Source organism: Schistocerca cancellata, chromosome 9, assembly GCF_023864275.1.
Source record: "Schistocerca cancellata isolate TAMUIC-IGC-003103 chromosome 9, iqSchCanc2.1, whole genome shotgun sequence".
NCBI lineage: Eukaryota > Metazoa > Arthropoda > Insecta > Orthoptera > Acrididae > Schistocerca > Schistocerca cancellata.
Window position 1 is genome coordinate 509,750,165 of NC_064634.1, and position 24,078 is coordinate 509,774,242.

Sequence of the window (24,078 nt, forward strand, 5' to 3'; positions counted from 1 at the left end):
AAATTAGTGCTGGACCGGGGCTTGAACCCAAATTTCTTGCTTTACATGCGTGGTCGCCTTAAATGCTTTGGCTATCCAAGCACGTTTTCTGTCCAGCCTAAATTTTCAACTTGTTGCAGACTATGTACGTAGTCCACTATCCACTATCCTCACTGCTCACAGCTTTACCCCACGGCTGTACGAGTTTGAACATAGTGTGCATCTGCACTGAAGATATCAGCAATGACCATCAAAGCACATACAATAATTTATTTTTAAGTTTGTTAACAAAATTCACCACAGAACAGACAAGTTTTCAACCCTGGATGAATAAAGTACTAGTTTTAAAATTAATAATGTCAGCTCAGAGGGACAGCAACAGTTAAATAGGATTCTAAACTGTCAGACTGATTCTAAAAGCCCAAATCAGAGCCAGTGTATACTGCAGCAATGCTATTCCTTTATAAATGTCCTTATTCTTAATATTTTGCAATAGTATTATTGGATCATCAAGCACAAAATGGAACTCACCACCGCCCCCTCGGGTGACCTGTTGTAAAGCTGACACATTGTCATCATCAATTACTGCAAACTGTGTGATGGAGGCATCACGATTGTTGATGCGACAGCTAGGGGGGCGACTCGTGGGGCCGCCAGAGTGGAAACGCCGAGACCGGTGCTCCTTGACACGCTCACGCAAAGGCTCGCGGTCTGTCGACGGAGACGAACCCAGTATACCTGTAAATAAAAGCACCGTGCGTATAACTCTCAGACGTATTATGCTTTAGTTTATCTTAAGACTACTCACTCAATGATGACTAAGATTATTTGTATATTTATAATGGGTGCTCTCCTTAAGCGTGTAAAAGCATCACTATAAACGGGTTGTCGTAAATAGGTGAATTACTTTCCATATGGGAGCATCACAGGTCGTGCATCAGTCACGATTCTGGCTATTGAATCATCAACTATGAATTTGGCTTCCATAAAGTTTCTGGGCCACGAGTAACAAGACCGTTTATTGAACAACTTGAAATAAAATTTGCTGACATCTGCCAAAACTGGTGATGAAATGTGGGTTCACCAAAAGGTAATGGCATACACCACAGTCAGTGCCAGTGCTGTATCTAGAGTACCGGCAGCTACGGTCAGTGACTCGCCAGCACAGCAATCCTCTGCCATGTGCTTGCTTCTGCACCGAGTCTCTCAGAATAATAAAGAACTTATGTTCAATGATGCTGCAGACCCTCACAATATCCTCTAGTCTCCCTATCAACTGAAGCCAGGACACCCCAGTCAGGATTCGAGTACCTCCTGACTGATGGGAAGACAGTTCCCATCACACGGTAGTGGTCGCTGTATGTGCTTTCCACTACAAATATGACCCATAATCAAAATGCCAGAATATAGAGTATCTAATGTCAGCAGGAAAAGTTATGGTTCCCATTTTCTGTACTGGAAGACTATGTGACAAAAGGAACTACCATCAACAAAGAGTCTTGCCACAGATTGTTGGGAAACATCCTAAAGCCAGTAATTCACAGCAAACAATGAGGTCTGTTGATAAAGAAAGTGTTGCTGTTGCATGACAACGTTGTGAGAAACGTCCCCATGCCTCTCTTCTTTGTCTCACTCAATTGATAACACCCCCCCCCCTCCTATTTTTTATGATAACTTGTTGAGTAATTAATAACATTTAATTACTGGTGGATAAAGTACAGAAAGCAAATAAGACTAAGATAGAACTGCTTATTTAATGCCTTTGTAGACAACAGTTTTAAAATCAAAGTAACAAAATTGTGTCACCAGATTTTAATAGCACCTCACATTCTCAAATGATTCATTCTTGGGCGACATTACCTACACTTGTGCTAATGCTAAACATTATTCAAGCGTGAAACCAAACACATATTACAGTACCTTTACCCTACTGACCAGCCAACTCTGAATGACAACCGAACTACCATGTTGCACTCAAAATGAGCATCATATCTGATCATTGTAACTTGTTGTAAATCTTTCAATTTGGAGAACAAGTGATAATCACTTGGGACTACATCCCTTCTGTGTGGTAGATGTTGAATCACTTCCCACTGAAACTCCCGAATCAAATCCTGTATGACTCCTGCTGCACATGGACGTGCATTATTGTGAAGAAGGACAACCCCACGGTCAGAGTTCTGTGTCACTTATTTCTAATGGTGCTGCAATGTTATTGAAGCATCTAAAGTAGGCCACTGCAGTCCCCTAATTGTGAAACCCCTATCTTCTTGGACTTTTGTTTCAGTTCTTGCTTTGAGTCTGTTAGTCACCACTGAGGGCCAGCCCAAGTAATATTTGTCACGAAGATTGTTCCACTCACCGTTAAACACAATACACAAATTCTGAACTGACACTTTGTTCATCGCTTTACCATAAACCTCAGCTATCTATTTATAAATTTCAATGGGTTGGACTTTATGTGCATTTTAAAAGCTTATAACACTATGTACCTCACACTTGGCAGGATCATCAATTTTGCTACACATTTTAAAATTGCAAAGCTAAGCAGTAATCAACCATGTCAGATCATAGCTCCTGCCAAACTGAATTGGATGAGTACCAAGGACAGTGGTTAGTCAGCAGCAGTAGTGGTGGTGGTGGTGGTGGTGGTGGTGGTGGTGGGAATGTGGTCACATGTCAAAACAAAACATCCTTTACTTTTCAAATGACCTTTCTATTTTGTGGTAACGTCACAATGTGCACCCCCACATGTCTCACAGGAATATTTAAACCATCACAAAATTGGGTTGCGAGTTGCTGGAACACCCTCCATACAGCCCAGGTTTCACTGCCCCCCCAACTTCAATTTGTTTGAGTCACTTGAGGCTGTTTTCCGAGGTCATCGAGTTTCCAATGCTTTGCACTTTCGAAGTCACTGAGTTTCCTCGGGTCTGGAGAAGAAGAAAGCAGTGCAAAATGGCTATGTGACCAACCAAAAAACTACTTCTTGACAATAATACACAAGCTTGTAGACCACTGTACCCAGTGCTTTGAAAGGAAGGAGAATACGTTGAAAAATGATATACATTTTGTACCATCATTTTTTTGTAAATACATTGTAGAATTCTTCCATGTAGTTATATCCCAACTTTCCCAGTATATAAACAGGTGATAGAGGTCTGTGCAAAGTTAATATTATTTAGAAGCATTAGATAAATACTACCAAAATAAACTCTGCATAAAGCTCTGCTAGTTGGTCTTTTAGTACATGCCAACTGCAAGCTCAGTGCTGTTTCTATTTAGTGAGTAATGTTTTACCATCACAGGCATACTTACCTGTATATTCCATTAAGAATTTTCTGTCAGTTTACATCTTTGATTATAACAGCTGTAAGAAGTTTGGTGAGAAAATCTGTTTATGTTTAAACATTCCACTGGTGGCAAGATTTCAACACAGCAGTAGATACAAACCTTTAGCCGAGTCGTACGCATAATAAGATCCATCAGGCTCAGTAGTCGGGTGTGCAGATATGCGGGGGCTGGGCAGCTCGGGTGCAGTCTGGACGAGTGGAGGCGGCGGTGGAGGCAGGTCCTGCACGCAGGTAGCAGGAGCAGTCACGACACGGACTCTGCCGCCACTTGTGCGTGGACCTGAGCCTGCAGGTGAGGCGGAACCAGAAGGAACCGTGACTGCCTGTTTCTGCTGTTTCTGAGTGTCAGAGTTGCTTCGAGCAGATGCCATGACGGCATCTCCCTCGTAGTCGACCGCGTGCTCTGCGGCATCCGGCTGCTGCCCGTGGTCCTGCTGTGGTTTGAGCTGTTCCTGTTGGTGCTTCCTCCTCTCCTTCTCATCAGCTGCAGCCACAGAAACAGCGCGTCTCTGTTGCTGCTTCTTTGGAGATGCTGTGAATGTAATTATAAACATTATACGAGCTGTTGACTTATTTCCCCCAAAAATGCATATGATTATTCTTACCATAAAAGTCTGAAAGGAAATTTATCTGCTATTCATCAAAAACAATCTCAGCTAGTGTTTTTTGAAAGATATAGAAAGTGCGAGCGAATAACTTATGATTTGCATTAGGTTTTTGGCCATTGTCATCTTAAAGGAAACTCTAATGACCTCAACATTGAGGTTGAGTTAAAATTATTTAGAAGTATTAAATAAATACTATCAAAATAAACTCTGCATAAAGCTCTGCTAGTTGGTCTTTTAGTACATGCCAACTCCAAGCTCAGTGCTGTTTCTATTTAGTGAGTAATGTTTTACCCTCACAGGCATACTTACCTGTATATTCCATTAAGAATTTTCTGTCAGTTTACATCTCTGATCATAACAGCTGTAAGAAGTTTGGTGAGAAAATCTGTTTATGTTTAAACATTCCACTGGTAGCAAGATTTCAACACAGCAGTAGATACAAACCTTTAGCCGAGTCGTACGCATAATAAGATCCATCCGGCTCAGTAGTCGGGTGCGCAGATATGCGGGGGCTGGGCAGCTCGGGTGCATGGGGTGATGATGGGGTTTACATCTGGGTACATCATGGCTCACAGGAATATTTAAACCATCACAAAATTGGGTTGTGAGTTGCTGGAACACCCTCCATACAGCCCAGGTTTCACTGCCCCCCAATTATTTTCGATGATGGGGGTAGGAAATTGGCTGTGCCCTTTTAAAGGGTCCATCCGGGCACTTGCCTGGAGTCACATAGAGAAATCATGGAAAACCTAAATATGGATGGCCAGATGCAGATTTGAGCCATCGTCCTCCCATATATGAGTAAGTTCTTGAATGGGCTAGGAAATATTATTGAGAAAATGTATATGGCTAAGTTTACACAATGGGTAATCTATAAATATCGCCTGTGGCCAATCTGAGTATCATTAACTCTGTTCATGTGTCCACATTAAACTCAAACATTGATGTCTCTCTCTGTACCACATTGTAACTTACAAACTGAGGAAATAGAAGTGAGAAGAGGAAGAAGGAAATAGTTTGGAAAATTATTTGAGTTGAATGGAAGGACTTTTATGATAGTCCAGTACACCTGTGCAGAGCCAGAGACAGAGGAAACTTCTTTCAGAAAGGACATACACGAACCACAGCCTGTTCTGCTTACTATCATATTTTACAATGAGAGGAGCCCAGCTGCCTGGAAAATTCCTCTTAAATTGCAATTTTTCTTGAGATAAAACTGAGCACAGAACTATTACATTCACCATCTTAGTAACACACTACTGGCCATTAAAATTCCTACCCACAAAGATGTGCTACAAATGTGAAATTTAACCGACAGGAAGAAAATGCTGCGATATGCAAATGATTACCTCTTCAGAGCATTCACACGAGGTTGGCGCCGGTGGAGGCACCTATAACGTGCTGACATGCAGAAAGTTTCCAACCGATTCCTCATACACAAACAGCAGTTGACCAACGTTGCCTGGTGAAACGTCGTTGTGATGCCTTGTGTAAGGAGGAGAAATGGGTACTATCACTTTTCCAACTTTGATAAAGGTCGGATTGTAGCCTATCGCAATTGCAGTTTATCTTATCATGACATTGGTCGAGATCCAATGGAATCGGTGGGTTCAGGAGGGTAATATGGAATGCCGTGCTGGATCCCAATGGCCTCGTATCAGTAGCAGTCGAGATGACAGGCATCTTATCCGCATGGCTGTAACGGATCGTGCAGCCACATCTCGATCCCTGAGTCAACAGATGGGGACATTTGCAAGACAACCATCTGCACGAACATTTCGACGACGTTTGCAGCGGCATGGACTATCAGCTCGGAGACCATGGCTGCGGTTACCCTTGACACTGCATCACAGACAGGAGCACCTGCGATGGTGTGCTCAACGACAAACCTGGGCGCATGAATGGCAAAACATCATTTTTTTGGATGAATCCAGGTTCTGTTTACAGCATCATGATGGTCACATCCGTGTTTGGTGTCATTGCATCGAACGCACATTGGAATCCTGTATGCATCATCACCATACTGGCGTATCACCCAGCGTGATGGTATGGGGTACCATTGGTTACACGTCTCAGTCACCTCTTGTTCGCATTGACGGCACTTTGAACAGTGGACATTACATTTCAGATGTGTTACGACTCGTGGCTCTATCCTTCATTCGATCCCTGCGAAACCCTACATTTCAGCAGGATAATGCACGACCGCATGTTGGAGGTCCTGTACGGGGCCTTTCTGGATACAGTAAATGTTCGACTGCTGCCATGGCCAGCACATTCTCCAGATCTCTCACCAATTGAAAACGTCTGGTCAATGGTGGCTGAGTAACTGGCTCGTCACAATACACCTGTCACTACTCTTGATGAACAGTGGTATCGTGTTGAAGCTGCTTGGGCAGTTGTACCTGTACACGCCATCCAATCTCTGTTTGACTCAATGCCCAGGCGTATCAAGGCCATTATTACGGCCAGTGGTGGTCTATGCGCCCAAATTGCGTGAAAATGTAATCACATGTCAGTTCTAGTATAATATATTTGTCCAATGAATACCTGTTTATCATCTGCACTTCTTGGTGTAGTAATTTTAATGGCCAGTAATGTATATCTCAGCACAAATTAGTTACACACCTTGTACTGCCATATTTGTGTCAGCACCTTGGTTCATTGCCTGATTAGCAGCCAATGTTGCATTACAGTTCTTGTCTATTACCAACTTATCACGCTCTCTATTTGTCTCCGTTACTAGAGGAGATGTCTGCTCTCCATGCAAGTGACGCCTTCGTCGACATACACCTTCATAATCGAGCTGTGCCTGTTTAACAAAGACAGAAATAAAATTTTTATACTTGTTCATTGATGTAAGCTGCTCATTATACATTCAGGTAAATATATAGTTTACTTCATGCAGTTAGTTACTTTCCATAGCTACTAAAATTAACCAGTCATTCAAGTTAGGACATGGGCTCACACTGTGTGCCTCCTTATAATATGTCTAGGTGTTCCTTGTCTCAAATTATGAGGTCTTAAAAGATTTTGAAGTGAAATTTACACTTCAAAATGCACATGGGCAGACAATAGAGTGTAATTAGGGCCAAGAGACCTTGTTCTCCACTAAAGAAGCTATATAAGCCGTATCTTGCACTAGATCTGATTTTTATGAATTGTAGGAACCAAAGGAGATTGAAAGATGTGAGAGGGAAATCCATCAAGCTACAGAAAACCGTACACAATAGCTTCTCTCCCACTCATTTCCCTTACGTGATTTTAAAACTGAAATATTCAATTATGTTCATCTGAAAGTGGAAACATATATACCTTTTTTACATTTAAAGAAATTTTTAAGTATGTTATGTACGAAGGTCCTAGACTGAAAAAGTTTTAACACTGGAAGGCTTCAACAGTCATGACAACTATAACAATAATTTAGTCCATTTAATACACATAACTTCCATCTGGCACACAAAATCATTTTCATATTTCAAGTAATATAAGTAATATATTAATAGGTGTTACAGAGGATACAGTAAGCTCATGTTAAACAGCAACAAGCCACAGCTCAGCAGAGTCAAATTCTATAAATATTCCATAAATACATTTTCATTCCTTTAGCTGGCAAAGAATTTCAGTGATCACTGTTTAGCTGTAATATATATGGTACCACGTGTCAGTAATGGAGTGATATTATAGCCTACAGGTACAGTAAGTCATATGCGCATTGTGAAATGTTTCACATTTGGAGAGGAGGATATTAAAATTCTTATCATGTTATAGGGAACACCTGACAGTTGGGTATTCATAATAAATAAGTCATCAAATGGGCAGTATCAAATTTATTGAGTATTTTAGTATACATGGTAGTTTATTAATTGTGTAATTTCTGGAAACCTGTTTCTGCAACTGATATAGTATGTTCTGTGTTATCAAAAATTGAGAAAAATACTGGAAGTAAGGCAAAAAGATTTAGCTCTTCTATCAGTAAACACACACCTATCAAATAATTCTGGATAATATCATTACAGACTAAGCACCTCTCAAAACAGACATTTCAGTTGCCAGTCAGCATATACTTTGTAGTTTAGAGCTTACACCTGAAATTGGAAAATTAGTGTTGTTTTTCATTCACATATACACATACAGGGCTACTGGGACAACACTACGTTTTTGTCTCTTTATTGCAAGTAATCTAAAAAAGCTGTGGACCACATAATGAATCACCATCATACTTGGCGACTCAATGGACTGTCCTATACTAAGCTTCACGAAGGTTTAGTCGATATTTCTACACAGAAGCCTGACCGCGAACAACCGTTAGTGTTCGGTCAGTAAGTTCCAGCATACTGAAAATGTTTGTGATGATAAATGTACTGTGTGGTCCAGTGTCACTGGGAACTGTAGCGACCATACGACAGGCTATCGAGCAGAGACCAAAAAGCGATAACACGGTGTCTCAGCTGAGAATGTGGCATCCCAAAATCTATTGTCTAGCAAAACTTCCACACCATACAGTACAAAAAGGCTTGTCACAAATGAACCTAAGCACTGTGTGGCACGCATGCCCACATGCCATGACTAAATTGAGATAGTAAACAATGAGCGTTCGTTCAGTGCTGGGGCTATCTTTCGCACCCACGGCCTCGTAAATCACCACAACAGCAGGATACAGGCCAACAGAACCACACATCGCCACAGAACTGGAATGTAACACTCGAAAGGTAAATGTATGGCTGGGCCTCACCTGACACTGTGTTTAGGATCCATTTTTCTTTGCCAAAGCAACAGTCACATCAACATCGCACCTGGATGTGCTCGTGCAGTTCCCGGAGTCCAAATGATTTGCTGACAAAATTCTAGATTTGGTGGTGTTTCAATAGAACTGCACCCTACTAAACTCCATACACATTGCGTATATTTACTTCGATGAGACATTTCCAGGATACCAGATCTGACAAGGATTGCCATGGTTACAGGCAGCACGCTCGCTCGATGTCACATCCTTGGACTTCTTCAAAAGGTGTCACATTAAGAGTCAGGTGTAAATGGTGAAGATTAGGGATTTGCAGCACCCCCATGAATGCATTTTGGCAGTGATTTTTACAACTACCCCAGAAATCGGTATGTTGTTGTTGTCCTCTTCAGTGCAAAGACTGGTTTGATACAGCTCTACATGCTACTATCCTGTGCAAGCCTATTCATCTCCAAGTAACTACTGCACCCTGCATCCTTCCGAATCTGCTTACAGTATTCATCTCTTTGTCTCTCTCTATGATTTTACCCCCCCCCCCCCCCCTCCCCCATACACACACACAAACACAAACACTTCCCTTCAGTACTAAATCAATGATCACTTGATGCCTCAGAATGTATCCTATCAACCTATCCCTTCTTGTCGTCGGCTTGTACCAAAAATTTCTTTTCTCCCCAACTCTATTTAGTACCTCCTCATTAGTTACGTGATCCACCCACCTAATCTTCAGCATTCTTTTGTAGCACCACATCTCAAAAACTTCTATTCTCTTCTTGTCTACAATGTTTATCATCCGTGTTTCACCTCCATATATGGCTACACTCCTTACAAATATTTTCGTGAAGGACCTCATGACACTTAAATCTATACTCTATGTTAACAAATTTCTCTTCTTCAGGAAGGAAAGGACCTTGTGACAATTAAATCTATACTCGATGTTTACAAATTTCTCTTCTTCAGGAACATTTTTCTTGCTATTGCCAGTCTATATTTTATATCCTCCCTACTTGCCCATCATCAGTTATTTTGCTTCCCAAATAGCAAAACTCATCTACTACTTGGATTGTCTCATTTCCTAATCTAATTTCTTAAGCATAACCAGACTGAATTCGACTACATTCCATTATCCTCATCTTGCTTTTGTTGATGTTCATCTTATATCCTCCTTTGAAGACACTGTCCATTCTGTTCACCTGCTCTTCCAAGTACTTTGCTGTCTTTGACAGTATTAAAATGTCGTCGGCAAACCTCAAATTTTAAAGTTTTTTTCTTCTCCCTGGAGTTTAATTCCTATTCTGCTCAGATATAGAGAGCAATTGTGTTAAACGGCAGTGATTACATCAAATTATAGTGTTTTCTTCCACATTACATCCATATTGTAAACACTTCATTCGAATTCAAGTGCTCCTTCAAAGAAACTGTTAGGAACTTCTCGGGCACACTGTATTTTAAGAAATCATTAGACAGAATTGCTGAAATGTGCTGCACTACTGAGAGACATGTAAAAGTAAGTGAGACACACCGTCCAGCTTTTGGATCTAGTAGTTCCTTCCTTGGGTAGCAGAATAGGATAGGTTACTGTAGGCTACAAAGAAAGGGAAGGCCAATCTTCCCTCCTCCATCTTTGTCTACACTAATCTCACTGCAGACGGATTCCTCTCATCCTCGCATCTCAATGATCTGCATATCCTTTACAACCTGTAGTAACCTACAGCTCTCTCCCACCTGAGAAAAGAATTATTAGTTTCGAAAGCTATGCAGTGTGTCACTTTTGATTTTAGGTGTCTGTATCAGCAGTATTACACACTTCGCCTACTGATGGTAAGCACTGGCCAGGATTTCTGTCGCATAATTTATTAGATATGCTTTTTGTATTATTTTCTAGCAGTGTGAGATTGAAGGCAACTGTATGCAAGTAGTCAAATCATAAGACATTGCAGGTATGCTGGGGGCACAGTCCTATGGACTTGTGCTCCACTAAAACTCAGGGGAAGATATCTCTCAAGAGTACACTGCAGCACAATATGAGGAGAGACTTGCTTTTTTTTCCTGGTGCAAATTGAGGGTGGGAGCACAGATGCCTAGTGAAGAATATAAGTAAGTAATTTTTCATGTCGCAAAACCAGAGAAGAGAAAGACAGTATCAAAATTGTAAATGCAAGAGTACATAATCTAAGAGAGACAACCTAGAAAGGGAAACTAGTTACAGAGGATCAATGTCTGAATGTCTGTGTTGGAAATTTATGCTCTTCATCATGTTTAATGAATGTCAAAAAAAAAAAAAAAAAGGGCTCTGAGCGCTATGGGACTAAACATCTGTGGTCATCAGTCCCCTAGAACTTAGAACTACTTAAACCTAACTAACCTAAGGACATCACACACACCCATGCCCGAGGCAGGATTCGAACCGTAGCAGTCGCGCAGTTCCGGACTGAGTGCCTAGAACCGCTAGACCACCGCGGCCGGCTTAATGAATGTCATTGCAAAATAAAATTTATCATTTTCTGATATTATTGAGATACTGAACAAATCAACAGTGCTTTCTTACTGAGTTTGCTTCTAATGTACTGTACATGAGAACATGTCTTTTAGAGGTTGATATGGTTATGAATGTAGTCACATGCTATACCCATCAATATGTCTTGTTTTAAAGATAAATTTTGTCAATATAACTCCTGGAGGCATATCATTCTCTCAATAATTCATAATTACCTCAAAGTGCATAGTTTCTCGAAACCACCAACAAATAAAGTCTGGACAGTTTTATCATTTACAAAGTGAAACTGTGATTACATAGTCTTTTGGAAAAAACTCATGGAGAGTATAATATTTACATAGTGTACTAAAGTTCTTGCCGTTTGTAATCACAGCACATTTATATGATGTATTTTTGAGAATTAATGGCACAAAATAGTCCCCACAAATTATACTGTTTGCTGTAACTCTATTTGATTTACTCATATCATTCTTGTTTCACCAAATATATTACAGCACCACCCTGGTGTACATGATGATTCCTAGATTGTTTTTCATTAATTCTTCCTAGCAATTTCCAAATAATTTTTCTGTTTTCTTTCTTAGGGCGAAAGACTTTTTTTATGGAAACATTTCTACCTATTAAAATTACAGTAATTATAGTTTGAGCATATTTTCATGTTCTATATGATCATCCTATCAGCACATAACTGTTTTAAAAGAAATTTTTTCTAAGTTACAATGTGAATTTTTTCTTCATTAAGTTAGCATTATATGTGATAAACATTGTCACCACTATCCCCTACAACATTTCAGTACCTGAATGAACTTGCCTCAACTTAATGTTTATCTGATTTTTTGTCTCCCTCTTTCCATGGTTTTTTCTTTTCTTTTTTATTTTTCCAATTCTGGCATATACTCATCCACTCTTTTCACTGTATCTGTTGTACACAATTTGTTACTCCATTTTTTAATCAGTCTGTTATCAGTTCCAAATTGCTCTCCTGTATCTTTCAATTAATTATTTTCTCCATTACCAACATATCTGATGTGTAACTGGCTAACAGAACATACATCATGTATCATTCTTTTACTTTTTAATAAGTATTTCTGTGTTATATAGCAATTATATTAAAGTATCTGTCTGTTTGCATTTGTTTATGTAATTCTTACTAACTCTTTTTACTCTTCTCTGCCTGACTGTCTCATACATGAGATTTACACACTTATTTCAAATGACCAACACTGCTCCCAATTTTAATTCTACATTCAAATATCCTACTTTCATCCCTGAAATGTAATGTGAACTAAAAACTATCTAGACACATCAAAATAATACGGCTTTTGGAGAGTGTTTCACAGCTTATCTGTACGCATGCCACACTGACCATTGCCAAACTTCTGTTCTGAAATTTATTTTTCTGTTAATGTCCAAGATCTGCTAGAATCCTTCCTGAAAATTATGAAAAACTAAGAACTCTGATATACATGTAGTTTTCACAGTCTATCAGTAAAATCTCATATGCAAGCCTATTTTTGGCTGGTTTAGTTCTTTCTTCTTCTCCCCCTCTCAACATTATCTAATATATCAAACAATGGAAAATCCAGAATGGAATGTAACAATACTAGAGAAGGAAAGTTGCTACTCACCATATAGCGGAGATGCTGAGTCGCGATAGGCACAATAAAAAGATTCACACACAATTGTAGCTTTCGGCCATTAAGGCCTTTGTCAGCAGTAGACACACACACACACACGCACACGCACACGCACACGCACACGCACGCACGCACGCACGCAAACGCAACTTGCACACACGTCTGCAGTCAACATTTCACTGTCCGCCACTCCCACCATACTATCCCTCCCCCTCCCTGCCCCAGCCTCCTCCTTACCCCCACCCAGTTGCCGCTCCCATCATGCACTGGTGCTGCTTCTCACAGTGTGGTTTCAGATCTCTGAGACTGCAGATGTGTGTGTGTGTGTGTGTGTGTGTGTGTGTGTGTGTGTGTGTGTGTGTGTGTGTCTACTGCTGACAAAGGCCTTAATGGCCGAAAGCTATGATTGTGTGAATCTTTTTATTTTGCCTATCGCAATTCAGCATCTCCGCTATATGGTGAGTAGCAACTTTCCTTCTTTTGTATTGTTACATTATCTGATATACTTTTATCTGTCTGCAGGTATGTCATTTATCACATCAAAACTGATCAGTAGGTACGCAAAAACAAAAGATTACCACGATATATGCATACTTGTAATTGCTCACAATGAGATAAAAATGGTAACTTCTTTTTACAATACTTAACTCATAATTGTTTAAGAATAGCATGAGATTTTTATGCATTATCAACTGTCTTTCTCTGGACTTTTCTTCAAATATGTCTTATGGAAAATATATAACACAGCTGTACACACTGAAAGTAATGGAGTATTTGAGGCTTGCAGCATGACACACACTTATTGAATCAACAAAATATGCCAATTTTACTTACATTACATACAATTACACTTCTTCAGCCACGATAATATCCAATATGCATTTTGAAAGACACTTGACATTAACTCAGAGAGTAACAAAAACCAACAAATTACCATAACAATGGAAACAGCTTTGAAGACATTATGTGCTCTTGATAATAATAATAATAAAACCAGATGATGTAAAGAGCACTAAACAATATTGTCCCAAACTGTGATAGCAGTACGTCTTCGGCTTTTTATGTTCTACCAAAATTTCAGCACCTCAAAGAAGCAATTACAAATTAATGGTTAACTGAAAAGCATGGTGTGCTTTTCGTTGCATTGGTATGATTCCTAACTATTACATTCTGCCTGTTCCACAACATCCATTACAAAGAGCCAAAAGCGCATCCATTACAAAGAGCCAAAAGCATTAACCATTTACAGCATCACATTATGCAACTCCTTTCTTTCCCAGCAATACAGTAAACAAACAATACACTGAAAAGCAGAAAGACAACTAATAACTTTGTGATGTCAGTCACATTACAGGAATTCCACATACATAAAACAGCTGTTACAAAATTCCTAAATAAGAAAGGTCAGTTATCAAAAATATTGTAGGTGACATGCTAGCCTTATGAGAACAAAGCAAGTGATAACAAAAAGACATGTTCATAAACTGAACATTTTTCTTTGCAAGTGAGAAAACTTACTTTCCTTATGTGCACAACACTTACCACAATATTTGAAAAACATCTTTCAGGATGGTCATCTTTGGCAGACTAGGCAAGTTATATATTCACATAAGGTAGAAACAGTCTCAAAAATAAATAAATCTAATATCTTAGCTACTTCTGCCATTTAAAATGCAGGTTAATAAACGAAATGCAAAATAAATGGGGACAATGTTATTTATATACAGCAGAGTGTATTCAATAATAGTAGAATAGAAATGCCCTCTGCGTACAAGAACTGAAACAAGAAACAAATGGATGGAAGACAGTTAATTGCTCTCAAAGATATCTGGAATTTCAAGAAAAGAGGAGGTACAAAAAGTAATTAAAACTCTAAAAACACGGGAGAAAAAAACTATACATAATGCTAAGGGCATTAAACAGGCACAGTAAAAAGTCATTTTCAAAGATCTAAGATGAAAAATAAAAGTATACTGATCTGACAGTAGAGAAAAAGTGTTAAAGGGTTGTGCACATGTTATGAAAGTAATAATACAGTGACAGTGACATAACTATACTGTTTTGCAGACAGATAATCATAGGTGGAAAACACTACTCATGTTATGAAAAGAAAACAGCCAGAAATGGATATACATCACTATAGCTACAGGATCTACAGTTTTGCAAATTTTGCAAGCATAAGAACAGAAGTCATTAAAGCAACTACTAAAGCTGGGAAAACACATTTGAAAGGCCCTCATATTTATTTATAGACTACATAACAACACTGGAAAATTCAAAACAGAGATGGAAGTACACAAGACGTCTCACAACTACAGGTAAGGTCATCACAGCAGGAACCGTAAGCATATCACAGGTCTAGCTACTCCTCTAAACTGATCAAACTGTAATAGTAGGAGCACAGTTGCTGGCCACAAGGGTGTATGTTCACCTCAAGCTCCCTCCTGTTGTCCGGCTCAATGTTCTCCTGATTATTGTCGAGGCTGGTGATGAGGTTATCCTCCAGCATGTTGTCAGTAATGCGGGGAGCAGTCTGCCCGGTCGTCTGGGGCCGTGACACGATTGCCGGCGTGTTGGATATCTGTGGCGGGATCGTGTCTGGCACTGGCACCTTCTCCCAGTCATAAGGATCTGTTTCCTTCACTCCACGACGCTTCATACACCGTTCAAAAAGGCCAATCAACATCTGAAAAATAAATACAATGTACACAAAAAATTCAAAAACAAACTAGTACATAATAGACTTAACATTAGTATTTCAACTTTGAATTGCTTCATTACTTCAAGTATTCATCTTATTCAGCTTTCATTCATCATGTTCTGCAGATCCCATCAAATAGGAAACATTCAGAGATGTGAAATTAGTCAGGGTATTCATTAACACAGGACAAAAACATCATGAGATCCAGTTGAAATCAAAGTTCTTTTAAGACTGGTTACTCTGTAACTATGAAAAAATTATACGAAGATGGGTGAAATTGCCCAAAACCACTCAGTTTAAAACAATACAAACACAGTGTCTGAAAAACAGAAAATAAACCTATTTTGATAAAAGCATATCTTGCAGAGTTATCTTCAAACAGTTTGGAATGTAAGTATGTGCACTTACTTTCCAAAATATATGCTCTGTCACTGTATTTTTTTGTTGATAAAATATAAAAATCAGTTTCAATCTAACCACGTATCTTACAACTACAATACAAGAAACAAAAACAATTTTCATGAAGACTGTCTCCTCATATAGGGCCACAATTATGGCTCTACTGTCTGCTGCAAGAAAGTTTTCTAGCACCCATCAGATATAATGCAAGGAATTGGGATAGTTTGTATCAATGTAATGAGAATGTACTCACCATACAGCAGAGATGCTGAGTCGCAGATAGGCACAGCAAAAAGATTGTCAGGAAGTGAGCTTTCGGTCAACAAGGACTTTGTCAGAAATAGACAATTCTCTCTCTCTCTGTCTCTCACACAAGTGATGCATTTGCTTGAGGGGAGAGAGAGAGAGAGAGAGAGAGAGAGAGAGAGAAAGTTGTCTATTTCTGACAAAGGCCTTGCTGGCCGAAAGCTCACTTTCTGACACTCTTTTTGTTGCACCTATCTGCAACTCAGCATCTCCGCTATATGAGTAATAGCAACTATCCTTTTCATATTGTTACATTTCATCCTGGATTTTTCACTGTTTAATGAGAATATATAATTTTCATTTCTAACAGCTGCCTCTCTGTTATACTGATTTGTTCCACTTTCATGACAACTTCTCTTTTATGATGGGACTTACGGTACATTATGGCTGAATGTGATGCAGCATGTGTAGGTTGCTGTCTATGGACAGGTTACTCCTGTAACCAAAATGGCAGATCTGAATATGGTTCTAGAGGAACCAAAACTGGTCATTTGAATAAACATTTTTTGCTATCAAGACGGATTATAAATAACATTGGAAGGCAGAAACTACAGGTGTACATATGAAGAATGTGTTAACTACTACTTTGCCCAATATAATTTCAGGATAATCACTTCAGAACTGGCAGTTTTCCTTTTACAGGTTTTTTGCAGTTTATTGCAGTTTTTATCTTTCTGAAAAACTTGAACTAAATCAGTGAATAAAGCTCTGAATTACATAGCATTCAATTACCGTAAGTATTTAAGTGTGGCTAGCCACAAGATGAGAGTGGTAGTCATCACTACCAATTCTGAAAATTACTGACCTTCCCTTATTGCTCAGGAAGACTATTTCAAAATAAAGGACTCAAATTACTGAACAGCTCCCAGATTAGAAACTTTAGATGTGATATGTGGTCTCTCTCTCAGCTATTACTATTAGTAAGTATTCTTTTCACTGGTGGTATTCTACACGATTTCTTAGTTTATTACCAATCTGGGAAAAAAGCAGTCAACAGTGGGCGAGGGACAATTTTGAAATGCCTTTACCCCTAAATTATTTACTTTCTGCCAGGACTTTCCATTACCATATCAATGAAGTAAATGTTTAGCAGGAGATGGACACATACAGAATAGGACAATTATGAACTGAGGTCTCGGATGATGTCCTCCATCAGAGAGTAAACACATACAGACCTCACACAGTCACTGACGCTTTTGGTACTGACTGCACACTTTTACTCGGATCACGAGCAGACGATTCTGGAACAGAAGGCTGGGAGATCTGTATATGCAAGGTTAGAGTAGCAATGATTATTGGACTGATGGAAAATTAATAGCTGGATATCGTTGAGAAAATAAAGGCTGCAGCTAGGGAAGTGGATTTTGATATACAGGCAACGGGGGAGGTAAGTGGAAATCATACACACTCATATGACAAATGTCACAGGATATCTCCTTATACAGTGTCAGACCTCCTTTTGCCCAGCATAGTGCAGCAACTCAACACGTCATTGGAAGTTTCTCACAGAAATACTGAGCCACGCTGCCTGTATAGCCGTCCATAATTGTGAAAGTGTTGCCTGCATTAAATAAACTCTCTTTTATATGCCATAAATATTTTACGGGATTCATGCCAGGCAATCAGGGCTCCCAAATCATTCATTCACATTGTCCAGAGGGTTTTTCAAACAAATCATGAAGAATTGTGGCCTGGTGACATGTCACACTGTCATCCATAAAAATCTAATCATCGTTTGGGAACATGAAGTCCACGAACGGCTGCAAACGGTCTCCAAGTAGCCAAACATAACAATTTATACTCAATGACCCAGTCCATTATGTAAACACAGCCCACACCTTCATGGAGCAACCAACAGCTTACACAACGCCTTGTTGACAACCTGAGCCCACGGCTTCATGGAATGTGTGCACCACACTTGAACCTTACCATCAGCTCTCACCAACTGAAATTGAGATTCACCCAACCAGGCCACAGTTTTCCAATCGTCTAGGGTCCAGCTGATAATGTCACAAGCCCAGGAGAGGTACTGCAGGTGATGTGCTGTTAGCAAGGGCACTCAAGTCTGTCATCTGTTGCCATAGACCATTAATGCCAAATTTTGCTGTACTGTCCTAATGGAGACATTTGTCATACATCCCACATTGATTTCTGTGGCTATTTCATGCAGTGTTGCTTATCTCTTAGGACTGACAACTCTACACAATGCCATCACAGCCACAGCGTTGTCCACAGTGAGAGGTAACATCTGAAAGTTGGTATTCTCAGCACACTCTTGACACTGTGGATTATAGATTACTGAGTTCCCTATCAACTTCCGAAATGGAATGTCCCAGGCGTCTAGCTCAACTACCATTAATTCACATCACGTGGCCATAATAGCATTGGAAACCATTTAACATAAATTATATGAATACAAATGACAGCTCTGCCAATGCACAATCCTTTTATATCTTGTATACACAATACTACCACCATCTGTATACGTATGTGTTCGACTATCCCACGGATTTTGTCACCTCGTTGTATTCTGGATAGCACTGCAGGAAAAGTGTACGACACAAAGTCTCGGTTAGAGATCATGCTATTACTCACGGAAGGAATGAAATCCGTGTTTTACAAGTAGGGTCTGTGGGTGCAGAGGTTGGGCAGTGGGCACATCTAAAGGTGCAAGGAGAGGTGTGCAGAGCAATGGTGATTATTTGTGATGTGAGCTCAAACATAATAAAAATGTGGTAAATAAGGTATGCTACCAGTAGCTTTTAGTAAAGGAAAGGGTGGCAGAGATGAATTTTACTTTTTCAGGGTTCAGGATTCAGAACCAAATTGCTAATAATGAGAAATAAAGAATATAGTTAATGTTATGGAAAAGCAGGAAAGAAGAAGGTGATTACAGTCAGTACCAAAGCTTGCAGAACTGAGGTTTTAACTTCTTGTTACCTGGTAGTCAGGCTTGTCTTCATATGTCAGAGATTGTATGTGGTCGAGGAACTGTCTCAAATCAGAGGGAAGGTGCTTCAGCAACAAACGGTGGTCATACTTCTCCTTCATGAGGCCGACCTACAGCACAAAACAGACATTGTTCAATTTTCATTGCAGAGAACAACAAATAACAGTAATAGCATAGACATAATATTCAGGACAAAGAACTGAATCTACTTCTTCCAACAAAAATAGCAGTTATTATAGATGAAATAATAGTAATAACAACAAAAGAGGGTTGGTATATACCTGTATCAATAAACACTGCTGTACAAAATAAGTAATACACTACATTACATCAACCACCTAGCTTAGATCCTCTGGAGAAAATATGGAAAGTATCTACATTTAGTATGAGAAAATGGATTAAAATTATGAGTTGTTATAATATAAAACCATTAGTACCAATTATAATCAAAACATTGTAATGAAACAAATTTCCCGCCCTAATCCTTTCTCAGCCTGAGGTCTGAGTGACCCACCCTTTCTTTATAGCGTACCCCTCTCCCCTTCCGGAGAAAGAAACTACTAGTCCCCAACAGCACGACAATTCACTTTTATACATCATTTATCCAAAAAGTTTCAAGCCTGATTTTATTACTAGTATACAAGTGTCGTCAGCACAGTAACCACCACGGCAGCTTAAACTAATAACTATAAACACAACAGATGTGCATTCGACCAGCCAGTTGAGAGCAAGCAGTGGACACGTGGCTGAAGTTTGTCAATACTTTATGTGACAAATTACAATGAAGAAATGAGCTATAATTCAATTTCACATTTTCTTGGTAAAATGGCTATAGAGACTTTTGAGTGCACGAAAAAAGCTTACGGGAATAATTGTTTAAGTTGTGCACAAGTATTTGAATGGTTTAAATGTTTAAAGAAGGACAAGTGCCACTCGAGGACAATGATAGGTCAGGGTGTCACACCTCAAGTTCTCCTGATGGAAAAATCATACAACGGAGGGCCAAGGTTGGAACATCAACAATTACGGAAGAGACAGATTGCTACTGACCATAGACACATCGAGCTGCAGACAGGCACAACGAAAACAGTCTTTTCATTGTGCCTGTCTGCAACTCAACATGTCATCTCCTAATGGAGACTCCTGAACAAAAATGATGACATGTGAGTGCCTGCCATAGCTCGATGGACACTGAGAATGTGGACAATTCTTTTATGGAAAAAATTAAACACAGTTGAGAAGCCTTCCTGTCCTCAATGCAAATGTACCACAAAATGACAGAGTGCAGAATGGGTCTCTCACTATTTGCATGCTCATAGCATTATACCCAGGGAGTTTGTTCCCAGTGGCACCACTGTTAATTACCAGTGTTCTTTAGGTGTCACAGATTAGTTGTGCAAAAGGAATAAAATGCTTCATTTGCAACAATTGATAAGGAGGGATATCTTTACGTTGCATGACAATGAGCCACTTACACGGCTGCAGCTGTTGTGCAGTTCCTAGTGGGGAGGGGGGGCAAAGGTATCAGTTCTCAACTGCCCTCCACATTCACCCTATTTATTTGGTGCCAAGTGAGTTGTTGTTTTCTTTTTAATCCCCAGAAATAAAAGTTCATGCAAAGGGTCAACGGTTTAATTCCATAACCAGCATTCGAGTGAATGCAACACGAGTTGAACAAACTCCCAAATAAGGAGTTTTCTGATAGATTCATATGGTCGTATGAACATGCTATATGCTACAATCCAGTGGGGAGGACTACATAGAACACCTGAAGAATTAAAACCACTACCTTAACTTTTCTCTATTTTTTATTAATCCCGCCTCTAAACTTTTTGGATTGATGGAGTAAGCGAGTATTGGCAGTACTGGAATTTCACATGCTAGAGGCAGGTAATGGTCCATCACTGTAATTTCATAATGAATTATACATCAATTTAAAGAATCCCTGTGAAAATATTCTTCAATGAAACAAAAATGTGTCGCACACAACATTTCTTAACTCACTCTTAAGCTCCACTATACTTTGCAACAGACATTTACAAAACAATGTAGCAAGAACACAACTACATTTGCATCCATGTGTAAAACACTGATGTCATTGTAGAAATTGCTCTTAAATTAGCATTATAACTACAGAGAAAATTAGAAATACTATATTTACACAATTATAAGAAGAGATTTTCTCAAGTTCATAATGCAAAAAAAAAAAAAAGTTGCCTTATATTCACCAATTACACTAATGCTGCTCAGGTTGACATTTTTATGCCATGTAATACGTTAATACAGGGGTCGTTTACACTCCCAGATGAAGTTTTGGCAGTTGAGGTCACATGCAGATTTATTCTAAAGGATACTGTTACATTCTGAGGTCAATATAGATGTGAAATTCACTAGGTGAAACTATCATCCCATTGGCTACACACAACTGACACATTGGTGCCTGTGAGCATTAGACACAAGCTGCTGTGACTGGAAGTGACCCCAATCTACACTTCAGCCCAGGACACAAATTAATGCTAACAAAAATATATTCGCACAGAATACTTGCAACAGAGGACAACAAATGCCAATGATGCTAAAGCTGCCACTGCTCTATAGAACTGTCAATTTTCCAAGTTGATTATATTGCTAAAATTAAGTCATACAATTTCTGCCGATTCGGCTGTTGGGAGCCAATAGGACAACATATTGTTGTCATTCGGATTGCTTATATTCTCAGTGCTGTAAGACTTGTAACTTGTAGCAATAAATAATGGATACAAATTACAGCCATAATTCAGCTGAGAGACACGGACCTATGAGTTCACAGTTCCCACTGGTTCACACAAATAATACAATGATAACTTTATATTAGTGGTGATCTGTGTAGCTGAGACACAAATAACTGTGCAGAAAGCAGAAATTTTGGCATCACAGAAGTGAATGTTCATTAGCAGCATCAGATGAAGTATAAGTTAAATATTTTAAAAACATTATACCAAGGCCCCATTCTCCCCACAGTATCAGAAGTAAACTTTCTGCTCTGAAGCAGAATCAGAGACTAAACTCCTAGTGTTTTATGTGCAAATGTGCCCATCATCATTTTGTCATAAAGGTGAATGAATTATGGTCTGTCTTTTCAGTCATTATGTCCCATTATTATATCATCTTATTGTTGACTGATGACAAAAAAATTGACTCATCATTACAGAACATGAAAGATATGAAATAATGTACATCATTAAGCATACAATTAAACTTAGTCTCAACTGTACATAACATTGTCTCACATGTGATTGTGTGTGTGTGTGTGTGTGTGTGTGTGTGTGTGTGTGGTTGTGTGTAAGCACAATACTAACACTTCTTCCTCTTTCTGAGCTCAACATCTTACTCATTGTGGAGGGATGCTGACTCAGTTTTTCAGGATAGGAAATGGGAAGTTGCGGTACAGAAAATGGTCCAGGGATCACCAGTGTGTGTGTGTGTGTGTGTGTGTGTGTGTGTGTGTACAATCTAACTTCTGCACCATTTCAGTGCAGTAATGTGTTCATTGTAAATAAGTATTACAGTAGTTGTATTACATGTTTATTACCTTATAAATAAATAAAAAACTTTTTTATTTTAAATTCAGTGCATTAGTATTTGTAAAATGACTCTTAGTGTTCATTAAAAAATGACGATCACTCCACTTGGGACCTGTGGAATGGTACATTAGCTTATTTGTTTTAGTTGTAAATATTTGTCATGTATTGTTGTTTTTCTGACATGTTCCACATCCTGGAGGACCTCCTCACTACGGATCAATTGGAATGAAAGTAAATCTAATCTAATCTAATCTAATCTATGGGAGGATACATAACAGACGAGTACGCATCTGGGGTGTTATCAACATTTTAGTTACCGTACCTGTTCTTTGTCCTTTATCTTTCGCCATGGGAGCTGCCCATTGACAAATTCCACCAGCATGTAAAATAACGACCACAAGTCATCATGCCTTCCCATTTCCTAAAACCAATAAAAAATTGTGTAGTACATTTTATTATTTTATTACTAATATTACATTCAAGAAAACTTCAAACACTGGGTGCAATTACACAAGAAAATGATCTTGGAGAAAAGAGATGGAAGAGAAGGGTAGGGGAGGGATTGAAGTGAGGCAGGGAGCATGAATGAAGACTGTGATGACATCACTCACTAAATGCAATAAACAGGGTGTATACGTGGACAAGGAAAAAGAATTCCCGGATTTCCCGGTTAAAAATACACTTTCTCCCAGACGAAAATACACTTTTTCCCTGATAAATGACAGGATACTTTCCCTCGGACCTGTAAAATTTATCAATCCTTTGAAGGGTTAAGGTTTCATGCAACGGCTTGAAATTCCCGGCACATAAGTAAACGACCGCGAGTGGGAAAAAAAAAAAAAATTATGTGCAGCCACAAGTATGCTGCATATTTTCATATTACTAAAGTACAAATTCGAATTCCACCAAACTCAGCAAGTTACTTTCCGAAGCATTGAAATCGAGTTTGCGATGCGCTTTTGTACGTCAATCATAATGCAACGTGAGCTCGAAAGCCAATGAAGGCAAGTATTCACAGCATAGAACATCACTGTTAAATAGCACGAACACATGAGTACTAAAAGTTAATAGTTTAAATTAATATATAAGTGTGGCTGCAAGGGAAGCTACGCTTTCACATATAATACTGGTCTTGAAGATCAATTAGCCACCAGAAAAGCTAAGGTTTCACGTATAAATCGTTTTTTTTTCTACAAGTGTTATAATACAAGAGCATCGGAAATTTGTAAACCACACTAAAATACCCACTTCCGCTTAAAGTGTAAATTCGTATATCCAGATTCACAATGAAGAAGGTCCCAACCTGAAATTAAGCTTTTCAGTGTGGTTTTCGGGATGTAAATT

General features: G+C 39.1%; 1 protein-coding gene across 5 annotated transcripts in view; it reads right to left on the bottom strand.

The window, feature by feature from the left end:
- The window catches only part of LOC126101139 (tau-tubulin kinase homolog Asator), a 690,846-nt gene that overhangs the window by 66,601 nt on the left and 600,167 nt on the right, over positions 1-24,078 (bottom strand). For all 5 annotated transcript variants that reach the window (XM_049911824.1, XM_049911821.1, XM_049911825.1 and 2 more), the window contains 6 exons: positions 23,057-23,155; positions 19,162-19,281; positions 15,247-15,501; positions 6,566-6,749; positions 3,433-3,864; positions 511-717 (listed from right to left, as the gene is read on the bottom strand). In XM_049911824.1, coding sequence (XP_049767781.1) covers positions 511-717; positions 3,433-3,864; positions 6,566-6,749; positions 15,247-15,501; positions 19,162-19,281; positions 23,057-23,155 — 1,297 coding nt within the window. The remainder of the gene's footprint in view (positions 1-510; positions 718-3,432; positions 3,865-6,565; positions 6,750-15,246; positions 15,502-19,161; positions 19,282-23,056; positions 23,156-24,078) is intronic.